We start from the raw sequence: 12359 nt of genomic DNA on the forward strand, positions 1-12359 counted from the left end.
ATACTAATTACAAAGTTATTCTTTAAAACCACAAGCATTTCTGAACTCTGATTGATAATGGACAACAAAGAGAACATGGGCACTGCCATTCTGACAGACATTTTACCTGGTGTTTCAGTTGCTTTGTGTGTGTTTGTGCATATAGACGTATGGGTGTGTTTTTAATAAATTTTGGCATTTTGGCTTTCATTTTAGTTGTTACAATATCACAACTTCTTGGGATGAATCATGAATCCGTGGGGACCACAGTCAGTTCCAAACTCTGTTGTCTTTTTCCTCAGGATTTGAAAGTTAATAAGAACATTGTTATCTTGACACTATGACCCACCCAATTTTTATTTTATTATCACTCCAGAATGAATACATCCAATTTTAATGGAGAACTGTTTAACCCAAATTACAATTATGTTCTCAATAATGTAAAATATTTCACTGTGGAAGGAAGACTTCCAAAAGCTTCATGTCAAGTCCATCGGTTGGATGGAAAACAACCCATTAGGGAGATTAGCTGATCTTTTGTTTCAAGTGTCTGATGGCATCGATACAAATTGAACTCATTCCACTGTGTGCCAAGATCATCTTTAGACAATAGAGTGGACACAGTAACAGCTGTCATGAACTTTTTGCACATGTGTAAGAAACTATAGAACCCAAAATGAGTAAAATTAATTTGAGAGAGCAATTACTTCATTTAAATGAAAAACCATGCTGTGGATACTAAAATGTGGACTTTCTGTAGCAAGATGTGTAAATGGTTATCTTTATGTGTAGCTTTTTTTTTTTTTTTTTGTACCAGGGATCGAACCCAGGAGTGCTAAACCACTTAGCAACATCCCTGGGCCCTTTTAATATTTTATTTAGAGACCAAGTTGCTTAGGGCCTCACAAAGTTGCTAAGGCTGGCTTTGAACTCACAATCCTCCTGCCTCAGCCTCCTGAGCTGCTGGGATTATATGTGTGCACCACTGCACCCAGCAGGTGAATATTTCTTAAAATAATCACTAACCTGGTTAGATTTATACCAAAACTGAAAACTTGTTACCATTGTAACAAAAATGTTCAGTGGATCCTCTGAAGGAGGGCTGCTCCACCTCTATTTCCTGCACCTATGGCATGGACACCTGATCTAGAATATTCTCTGCTTCCCACTGACCCAGCTGACTGGCAACCTGAGGCCTTCATGTATATTGAAGGCCACAGTGACAGCTATGTGTGACTGGAGAGGACAGTAAAGAGTAAAGAGGACAGTGATGAGCAAATCAGGATATTTAGCATTTCCCTCTCCTTACCATTTGTGTTGGGAAGCTTCAGACTCCTAATTCTTTATGAAATATATAATAAATTGCCATGTGCTTGGATTTCTTCTATATGAAGGGAACCGACCATCCTCCCTATTGTGTTTCTATAAAGGGCTTAGCTATGCTCTTTAATCTATCGCTGGCGTCCAATGCTGTCTGCTTGCTCTCTTAAGGACCCTCCCTGATGTTCAGGCCACACTAGAGGAGTGTGTGGTAGACAGTCACACTCTAGCACACTCTCGACTTCTCCACAACTAACAAGTTGTCTGTTCCCACATCTGTCTAGGCCAAACTGCACTTGTTATTGTAACTACTTAATTAGATATAAATGAACTGATGGAATGTGATAGCAAAAAGAAAATCACTGTTTCTCTGAAAACTGTACTGAATTCACTGGAAACGCTCCACAAAGGCAAGTCACTAAATAGCTCATTTAATCAGATGTGGGTGAAACTACTCTCAAAAGCAGGGTAGAGATGTCTTAAAGCTATAGAAGGATTCCACATTCAGGTTTCTTCACACCTGGCTTAAGTTCTTGCTCTGCTTTAAAGAAACTCAAACTAGAAATAGTAGGTTGTCAACAACCTGATCACTTGTGGTAATGAACAGAGTCAACATGCATTGGGCTCCTCTATGTGCTACATGCTGTTGGTATACAAGCATTGTTGTTTGATCTTGTCAACAGTTGAAAAGAACAAGTATTTTTGGCATTCCTATCCTGCTAGTAAACAAGCTGGGACTGAGAGAGGTTAATGTGAAGTGATGGCCCAGTGTCACATGGCTGGTAGATGGTGCAGCCACGAGTAATTCTACAACTGTTTGGCCTCTGAGTTGATGTGTACTCCATGTGCTTTGTTCCTGGAGGTTAAATTTGTGTAATAGTTTGGATATGAAGGGTCTCCCAAAAAGCTGCTGTATTGATGCAGGAATATTAGGAGGTAAAATATTTGGATTGTGAGAGCTGTCACCTGGTTTGAATGGACTGAGTGGTAACTGTAGGCAGGAAGGGTATGCCTGGAGGAGGTGGGTCACTGGGAGTATGGCCTGTAGTGTGGCCTGGAAGGGTGCATTTGCTCTGTGGCCCCTTCCCCACTTCTGTCTCTGCCGTGTCCTGAGCAACTTCCTCAGCCACATCTTCACTCCATGCTCTGCCTCATCTTTGGCCCAGAGAATGGAGTTGGCCCACCATGGATGGAGCCTCTGAAACCATGAGCCCAAATAAACTTTGCCTCCTCTAGGTTGGTCTTGTTAGGTATTTTGGCCACAGCAACGTCGCCTAACACAATTCTGAAAGGAAGAAGTTATTCAATACAGGTTCTGAAGCAGTAAATGAGGTCTGGCTGGTACACTGTGGCCAGGACTGTCAGGAACCCAGAAGACTCTGCAATCTCCATCCTTTTCCTCCTCCTGCTGACCCACTCTGAAATTATTATTTTTTATTTCATAAATAAAGGTGCAAAATGTCCCCTGGGAGAGGATCCAAGGGATTACTACAAAGTAGAATGGTGGCATTTTGAAAAACCTGATGGTGCCTTGTCAGTGCCTCAGCCAAAGCTAAATTTGTAGCAGCTTTTACTAACCTCTCTTAAGTTCCATGGTCAATGAAGTTGCTGGAAGAAGTCTGCCCAGTTGGGGTCAACAGCAGACAGAGATGCCTGGATAACTGTTCTAGGTAGCAGAACACCTAAGAAAGGAGGCCCAAAATGAAGCAAGGAGCACCCAGTGTTTGTTGATTGACCCCAGGGTCGAATGTGGGAATGAACCTGAAAGAAAGTGACAGGTGCTAGGTAGGTAGTAGACTATCTTAAGGTCTCTTAATTAGCAAATAAAAATTGGCCACCTTTATTGGTTCTCTAATTGTAGCTTTGAATTTTATTGAACCCTTGTTATGGTTTAGATAGGAGGTGTCTCTCAAAAGCTAATGTGTAAGACAATGCAAGAAAATTTAGAGATGAAGTGATCGGGTTATGAAAACATTAATGTAATCAGTGCATTAATCCACTTGAGTGGATTAACTGGGAGGTAACTGTAGACAGGTGGGGTGTGGTGGAGAAGGTAGGTTACTGAGGGTGTGCCTTTGGAGTATATATTTTGTACCTGATGAGCTGAGCTTAATCTCTCTCTGCTTCCTGAGGCCATGTTCTGAGCTACTTTCCTCCACCAACTCTTTTGCATTATCTTTAGCTCAGAGCAATGAAGCTGGTCGGAGACCTCTGAAACCATGAGCCCCAAATGAACTTTTCCTCCTCTAAAACTCTTCCTTGTCAGGTCTCTTGGGTCATAGTGGAGAAAAAGTTGACTAAAACACTGCTGGGCTCTATATGTCTAGAAGATAGTGCTGGGGTAATATGTAATCTAGTCTTTAAGCTTTCATTTCTCCAACCAACATTCATGAGTAGCAGCTGAGTACATGAGGAGCAGGAAGCCTCCCTTCCCCTAAGGCAAAGGGCTCCTGTTCTTTGAGTCAATGGTGTATCAGTTTAGTGAGGGGCAGGCTACAAGGATTAGAGAGGGATCGCAGTACATCACAGGGTCCCCTACTTTTTAACACACAGGCGGTGGTTCATTCATTATAAAGTATTGGAGCTCTTGAAGAAATAAAATTCATGACAACAAACACCTTATAGTTGTAAACTGTATACTTTAGAACCTTAAAGGACAAACTAGATCTGGGATCAGAGGTGAGGTAAAATATGCCAGACACTATGTGGAAAAAGTCAGCACACCCTTCAAAAAGATATTTATTAAGCAAATATTTGGTAATGGACACTCAAAAGAAGAAAAACCAAAGCTGATTTCATAAGAAGATACACGAGAGCTACATTAAACTCTTCTTTAACGTTCACAAAAACCTTAAAAAGAAAGAAAGGCAAAGCATAACATTTCTGACACGTTATGGCAATACAAGTCAACCAAGCAAGTACCATATTAAAATCTATGCAGATCTAGACTACTCTATATATTAGTGAAACAGGAAGTTATACTGTTTGGCTCTATTTACACTAGGAAATGTTTTCTAGAATTCTAAATCTATGTTGCTAAGAATTTTTTTTGTGTGTGTTTGTTTGAGCCAGGAATATGTTTTGGATTTGAGATATTAAAACACTACAAAATCTTTCAAACCGTTCTTCCCCGATACTTCTCTGTGGCTAGAGAGAAAAGAATTCTTGTGGAAAGAACATTTGGAAACATTTGGGCCCAACTTTCTGAGCTTTTACATGAGGCATGTGTTTTGAAGGTGTTGATTATTTTGCCAGTTTTAAGGATAGTTGACAGTCCTTTGAGCAAAGATATATACAGTGTTTCAACATTAAATATTAATTGAAATTCTAGTAAATAGCCAAACAATTAGGAAGCAAGTAAACAGGGCAGCTTTTTTTCTTTTTTTCTTTAGGATGATGATAATTCTACCAATCAAAAGGGCTGAGCTCCAGCATCCTGCTAGAGTAAATGGAAAATTCAATAACAAGCCTTATCCACACTTTCCTCCTCATCTGCTTCAAATTTAAGATTATTGCTAGGGATTAACATGACTAAATTCATTCATGTGAATATATAAGTGATATGACCAGAAAGCAGTGAGCTGTTGCTTTCTGTTGATTTTTGACTAGCAGTTTATTTTCTGGATAAAAAAAAATATTTGTTCACAATCACCTATACATCCTGGTTAATACTGTAATTTAAATTGCAAAAAATCATAGGAGATTCATTAGCTGATGAACCATGTTAGACATAGTTTTATCTTGTAACGACATTATTTACATTAGATACAAGGTAGCTCTATTCTATTCACTTATACATTCTGATGAAAAACATTTTACATATGTAAATCTGTATGTCACATTTTAAATATGTACACACCATTTTTTAAAAGACAAGAAGAGTGTCTTCAGGCACCAGTCTTGCAAAATATCTCACAGTTTTGAAAAATATTAAATTCAAGTATGAGGATAAATGAAAAAAAAAAATAACCGAAACTGTTAATGTTGCACTAAAAATTGTAAGTTATGATGATTTCAGATTTATAATAAAAGCATTTGCATGAAAAAAAAACCCTGGAATTAGAAGTCAAATCCCACCACAACAATCTTAATTACAATAGAAAGTTCACCATAGGGCTGAGGGGGGAACTCAGTGACAGAGTAGTTGTATTTAATTCCTAGCAACACACACACACACACACACACACACACACACACACACACATGAATCTAAGATGGTTTTCAAGCTGTGACCAAGCACTAGAAGCATTTTTTAAAATTCCATTACCACAAAACTTCCAAAGTTAAATAACTCATGGCAATGAATGTTTGCTTTAAAGAAATCATTAGAGAGTTCTTGCTCACATAACAGTCATTCCCTAAAATGAAAATGATCCAACGTTTGATTTTGAGACAGTGCAAGACGTGGTGATAGAAACCTCATTGCTATTTAACCAGGAAAGTGGAAACATGGTCAGATTTTAAAAAGAAACCATTTTCTTTGTTTTCTCTACATTAAAAAGAATGCTCTGAGTTTGATCATCACTAGCAAACACATTAATTGTGTCTACAAATTTTACTGGTTCACATGGGAGCATGAATTTATTTTGAGCCAAATATGCAACACGGTGAAATAAAGAGCCCCTTGAAACATGGGGAGCCGTTTAATACAGAATAACTAGAGATGCTTACTTTGTAATTTAAATATACTTATCAGTTACCTACTGTAACAAATTCTCAAATGATTGTGAGTTCACAAGAGATAAATAAAATCCTTGATTTATTAATTGTAGAGGTTTAGAACATAGCAGACATATACTAAATGTTTCTGTAACCTTTAGAAACAATTTTCCTCAGGATAATTTCCTCTTTTCCCTGAGTCTTAAATAATATGTGAAATACAATAATATAAAGCTACAATCAATAAAAGCAATGGTTGTAAAAGACAAATTAAAGATTCTTTTCTCTAAATGTATCGGCTGAGTTCTGAGTTCCCCAGATGGACCAGTGAAGGACAGTGGTGATGGTGGTGGAGGGGGGCAGTGAGTAGGTGAAGAAACTAATTAGAAGTGGGTTTGTTTTTCTCCAAGGCAATCAACTATGAGATAGAGGATGAGCTTTGAAGTTGTTGTTTATTTCGTCTTTGGGATTTACTGAGCACTGCTTAGAATAATAATGCTAAATGTCCTAATAATATCTCATGTACCTAATGCATCAGTGTACTTTTAAAAAGTATCAATGAGATTCTAAGAAATAACTGAAAGATTAATTTGCTGAAGTTCTATATTTAGACCAAATTTACGGTCCAGTTTTATTGTCCAAATAGATTTCAGAAATATTTCTCTAGAGAAATAATTCTAAAAATAGTCAATCAATTATTTCAGCAAGGTAATCTTTTCTTTGGGTGGGTGGAAAATAATCATGGCAGTCATTTCCCTAAATGACTTAATCAGTGCCGTAAGTTAAACCAATAATCTTAGGGAGAAGCTATTTATACGGTAGTATTGCACAGGATTATGAAGAAATCATTTTTGGAATAACACATTTAAAATGCAAAGGGTTGACTATATAGGGAGCAATGTTAATATAAATGAAAGTTTTATCTTTATAACTGATATGTATTAGATTTAGTTGAAGGTGTTGACTCATTCATAATTATGATTAAGAAGGAAACTAAAAATTCCAATAAACATATCTATCAGATAAGCAGTGGGATGTAAAAAGCTGAACTAATTTGGAGACAGGACATGGCATAGATATTTTGAAATAAATGACTTCATGACTTTAAAAAGTTTTGAATATCAACATGCAGTAACATTTAGGGATTCTGAATCTTTCACATGAGCCTGCCTACTCCATTTCAAAAATTCCTATTCATTATGTTTCCTCTAAGCTTGCCAGTATAAGTTATAATTATTTTCTTATTCACAAACCAAAGCCTTATGATTGGCTTAAGTATTTTTGTTAAGCCAAGTAAGATGGATTATGATTACCTGTACTTTTTGTAAAATTTTATTTCCTGAATATTAACACATACAATTACTTTAAAAATGTATCTTATACACTCTTAACATCTCTTTCTCTTCAAAACATGAAGAATGGGACATCAAAGTATTTTTTTAGGATTTGTCACTCTAAAATTCTGCTATGCTAATTCACTGTATAAATATTCAGGGAAGGGGTAAACTTTAAAAAAACCTTTTATGTAAGATTAATGATAATTTTTATTTAAAATAAATACACTAGAGCTGCCCTATTTAGTATAGTCACCTATGGTGAACATATTCAGCTTTTGAATACTTGAAATGTGCCTAGTACAACTGAAAAACTGAATCTTTAATTTTAACTCACCTTTAAAAAAAACTTGTTTTTTTTTTAGCTATGGGAAAATTTTGAAGAGTATTTAGAGAATTTAAGCTGTTGAATCTACTTTTTCATCTATTACATTTGATGAAATCTAAATGCATCCACTGTTACTGATGAAAACTTCAATAGCCCGATCGAGGTGAGTGGTAAGTGTGAAAACGTGCTGGACTTCAAAGACTTACTGTGACAAATAGAATGTAAATTTCTCATGAATCATTGTATAATGATTACTTAGGTGACCTGTATTACTTTTCTCTTGGACAGCACTGCTCTAAAGCTTTAGGAAAATTGCTAGTTTTTTAAAGTCATGTTTTAAAATTTTAATGTCATTCTATTTAGTCAAATAATTATGACCTTCGTGAGAAAGCGAATCTGATTTAATGTGGAGTGCCCTAATGGCCCACTCGGCACCTCTTCCTTTATCTGAATTGCAAAGCACCAGCTGCAGAAAGCAAATCATAGAGGGAGGGGAGAGATGCAGGAATAGCGTGTGAGAACACTGATGAGTGTACAATCAAACCAAACTGCTCATGCCCTACAAATTCTCTTTTCTTTCCCCTAACGGTTTCCAGATCCAAGTGTCACTAATTCCCAAACCGACCTCCAGCTTTCCTCCCAAGTTCCGCTGTGCGATGGCTTCCAGTGTAGAATAATAAGCGATGACTGCTCAGCAATGTGTCTGTCATGTATTAATACTAGATTTTGTCCAGGCCCGGGAACTTTCATCCTTCAGAGTGGAGAGCTTTCTCTGGGAGAAGGAACTAAATCCCAGAAGTTTCAACACTGCTACCCGGTACTTCTTGGACATGATGTTGTACAGAATGGGGTTGATGGCGGCGCTGAGGTAGAAGAGGACGAAGGACACGAGGTTGCAGTACTGGCTGATCTGAGCAATATCCAGGGAGCCCGGCTCAAAGGATTTGGAAAATAAATACCTCCCCACGTGGAAGGGCAGCCAGCAGAGGATGAAAGCAAACACCACTACAGCTGAAAGGAAATGGGAGAGAGATGGTCACTTCCAGAAATGTTACTGCAAATGACATTCTATTTTTAAAACTTCGTTGGTTTTGAGTATGTATAAGGTGGACACTGAGAAACACTCTGTACTGCTCTTGACATGGAGGAACGCTGTGCTCTTTTTTCCCCTCTTCCATTTTAACAAAGACTGACTGGCTGAACCAACAGTAGATACCTACTGAACTTCCCAGTCACTTCTAGTTGAGCTATTTGATTTGGTGATTGAGTTGACATATTGACTCAGCTGAAGCCAATTTTTCACAGTAATCCATCATTTTAAATGTGTTAGATAGGACGCAAACATATATCAGGTAAGGTACTCAACCGTATCTGTGAATCAGAGTTTCCTGGGTGCTTCAAAAATATAGATTCCTTGGATATAATATGGACTTGCAGTATTAAAATCTGTAGGAAGGAGAGCAGAGTACTTACCTCTTTTCCTCTCTCCTTCCCTCTCTTCTCCTCTCCACCCCTCTCCCTAGATGAGGATTTACAATCTTGCCAATGCTGGTCTTGGCCTTGAATCCCTGAGTTCAAGTGATTTTCCCACCTCAGCCTCCTAAGTGGCTGGGACTGAGGGGGGAATGGGCCATCGCATTGACCATCTTCCTTTTTCTTTCTTGCAGTACTGGGGATTGAAAACCCAGGAGTGCTTTACCACATCTCCAGCCCTTTTTACAGGGTCTTGCTAAATTGCCCAGGCTCACCTCAAACTTGGAATCCTTCTGCCTTTGGAAACAAGATTAAAAACCACTGAGATGTCTATGTCACCTACAATAGACCTAAGTAAGGTATAAAAAGACTTTAAACTAACCAACATTATCATCCATCCAAAACTTCATTTTGCTCATTTAAGATTTTTTTCCAAGACTTCTAAACTTTTAGAGTAAGTTTTTAAAATTCAGAAAGCAAAGGAAAAAGTAATGTTTTAATCCTTGCACTTCTTTAGTGATCCCCTTCAATTGTCAAGTAAGAAGAAAATTAATATTGATGTTGAGACACCAAGGAGGCAACTAATGGCTTAAAAAAAACTGCAGAAAATTACTAAACTTATTCTCAAAACTAAGTTACATAGTAACAACTGAACTACAACTGAACTACCATAGCAGAAACGAGAATGTCACAGGTGGAGAGCTTGGAGTCCCCTGGAGGACATAAGCAGGTTTACAATCCATGATTCACATAGGGAGAATCACTGGTCTAGAAATAAAATCTGACATTCCTTAAATAAACTCTCATAACTTTAATATGCAGGATCTTGGATTTATAAAATTGCAAATATGAAACCATCCCGGAATAACTTCTTTGAAGCATTAAATATGCCAATGGGTATGAAATGTTAATTAAAACGCCAACTAACATAATATCAGATGCTGATTTTGAGAAAGCAAGCAGAATTAATATTTTGCTTGGATATGGACACGTTTCCATTTGCTACTTCACCTGTACCAAACACACATCTTTAAAGAGGTTGAATTCATGCAATAAACATTCAGCACACTAGTTGTGACATTGCATCCAGATGTTCCTGGAGGGCCATTTAAGGGTAGTAAGTCCTGTCAGCTTCCATGGTCTCCCTTTCTGCTGTTGGAGCTCTGCTTACTCTAGTTTATTCTACCTTACCCTAGTTTATGCCACCTAGAAAGACAGATAATTGTGATAACAAACATAAGGAGACCTAAGCACTGATTGTCACTGACTTCCTTACAAAGCCATATAAATAGCAGCAGGATTAACAGAGTTGATGTGATTTTCCCATGAAAATGCAGGGCAGAAAACAAATCACAAAATTGAAAGAAAAGAATGAATCATCTCTAACAGAATCATCCAAAGGGATCATGGTTTTGGTTAAATTTGCTACTGAATGAATACTTTCTAGCTTTAATGCTTGCTTTCCTTGATGTAACTTTGATATTCACAAATTTTATTTGTTTTTATTTGTTTTAATAGTTACACATGACAGTACAATGACCTTGACATATCATACATTTGAATCAGATGGAATATAATTTCTGATTTTTCTGAGTGTACAGGTTGCAGAATCATATTGGTCATGCAGTCACCTATATACACACAGTAATAATAATGTCTAGTAGAATGACACAAATTCTATTTGAAGCAGGAAGCTTAACCTCACCTTTTGTGAAATATCTCAGTTTTGAAACGCGTTTCTGGGCTGAGATAAAATAGATTTTAGGGAATGACAAAGGTGGGTCATTTTTCCCATTAAGAAGAGAAAGAAGATACAAGAAGAAAGGACAAAGAGAGAGAGAGACTAAAAGAGATGTCAAGACTACAATTACCTAGAGGGTCAGGGGCAGGAGGAGAAGGGGGGAAAGGTTGGAAGGAGGGGAATGGGGAGGGGGAGTTAGGAAAGGGTGGGACACACAGAGAAACAGACCCAGAGGAATGGGAGAGACTCGGAGAGAAATAAATAGAAACTGGAAGTCAGAGAGAAGTGGGAAGGCACTCAGGGAGAGGACAGAGCCCGGGAGAGGAAGCCCGAGGGTGCGCTGACACTCACCCAGCATTTTCACAGTTTGCTTGTGGTTCTTATCTCTGAGCGAGGCACCCACCGCTGCATCTCCGCGTCTCCTCCGCCACAGCTTCCTTCCGATGAGACTGTAGAGGACAGTTAGGCAAAAGACAGGCAGAAAGAAGAAGACGCTGGATACCCACACCATGACTGTGAGCAGTCCGGAGCGCACCGCGAACTCGGTGGCGCGGCACTCGTTGGTATCCCTAGGGTCGGTGCCATTCTCGTGCTCCACCCCGACTAATACAAAGATGGGTCCGGCGCTGCAGAAGGCCACGGCCCAGATGACCAAGATGACCAGCTTTACCCGGCCCTTGGTGATCACCACCTTGGCGCGCAGAGGGAAGCAGATAGCGAAGTAGCGCTCGACGCTCAGCGCTGTGATGGTGAGCACCGTGGCATAGGTGCAGCTCTCGCTGACGAACTGGAAGAGTTTGCAGAGCAGGTCGCCAAAGTTCCAGGGCCGGTATTGCCAGAGGCGGACGAGGTCGAGGGGCATGCAGAGGAAGATGAGCAGGTCGGAGAAGGCCATGCTGGACAGGTAGAGGTTGGTAGTAGTGCGCAGTTCCCGAAAGCGCGACACCACCAGCATGGTGAGCAGGTTGCCCGCGATGCCCACCACGAAGAGCGCCACACAGGTAGCTGTGACGCCCGCCAGCAGCGGCGCGGGGAAGAGCGGCAGTAGCTCGTCGACCAGGGAGTCGTTAGTGGGGAGAGCATCCCAGTCCAGGTCCGCCAGCGTGAGGTTGGGCTCCGGTTCCCGGCTTGGCGTCGCGTTCCACATGCTGCAGGCTCAGCTTATGGCACCGGGACGCAACTGTGCTGGGAGTCTGGATCAAGTTGGCCCCTTAGGCGCGGGAGAGTGAGAAGAAGCAGCAGCCGCGGGTGCGTAGGGAAGATGCTTGGAGAGGAAAGGCCGGGGCGGAAAAAGCAGAAGTCCAGTGGAAAGGTGAGATAGGGAAAGGAGAGGAGAGAGGGAGAGTGTGACCTGCTGCTCTCTCTAGCACCTCCCCTTTCCTCCACCCTCTTCCCCAAAGTCCCTTTCTCCCAACCTAGCCTCCGACCAAAGATCGTACACATACCTATTACCGGAGCAGCTCGTTTGGCATTCACTGTCTCGCTCTAGCTGCTTCTGGCACTTCCAAGCGCGGGAGCTCCGCAG

At 39.9% G+C, this 12359-nt stretch overlaps 1 protein-coding gene across 1 annotated transcript; it reads right to left on the reverse strand.

Annotated features, from left to right (window-relative positions):
- Nucleotides 1-8326: 8326 nt before the first annotated feature.
- Nucleotides 8327-11981, reverse strand: Ghsr (growth hormone secretagogue receptor). The gene is made up of 2 exons (XM_026395003.2): nt 11186-11981; nt 8327-8631 (listed from the first exon to the last, which is right to left on the reverse strand). The coding sequence occupies exons 1-2, from the start codon at nt 11979-11981 to the stop codon at nt 8327-8329; spliced, it is 1101 nt and encodes a 366-aa protein (XP_026250788.1).
- Between the last annotated feature and the right edge of the window lie 378 nt (nt 11982-12359).

This window comes from Urocitellus parryii, chromosome 2, assembly GCF_045843805.1.
Source record: "Urocitellus parryii isolate mUroPar1 chromosome 2, mUroPar1.hap1, whole genome shotgun sequence".
Classification (NCBI taxonomy): domain Eukaryota; kingdom Metazoa; phylum Chordata; class Mammalia; order Rodentia; family Sciuridae; genus Urocitellus; species Urocitellus parryii.

Bases quoted from the DNA above. Each gene is read 5' to 3' on its own strand.
- Ghsr (XM_026395003.2), bottom strand. From the start codon at position 11,981: ATGTGGAACGCGACGCCAAGCCGGGAACCGGAGCCCAACCTCACGCTG. The intron at 8,632-11,185 runs GTGAGTGTCAGC...ATTTCCTTTCAG, and splicing joins GCAAACTGTGAAAATGCTGG to CTGTAGTGGTGTTTGCTTTC.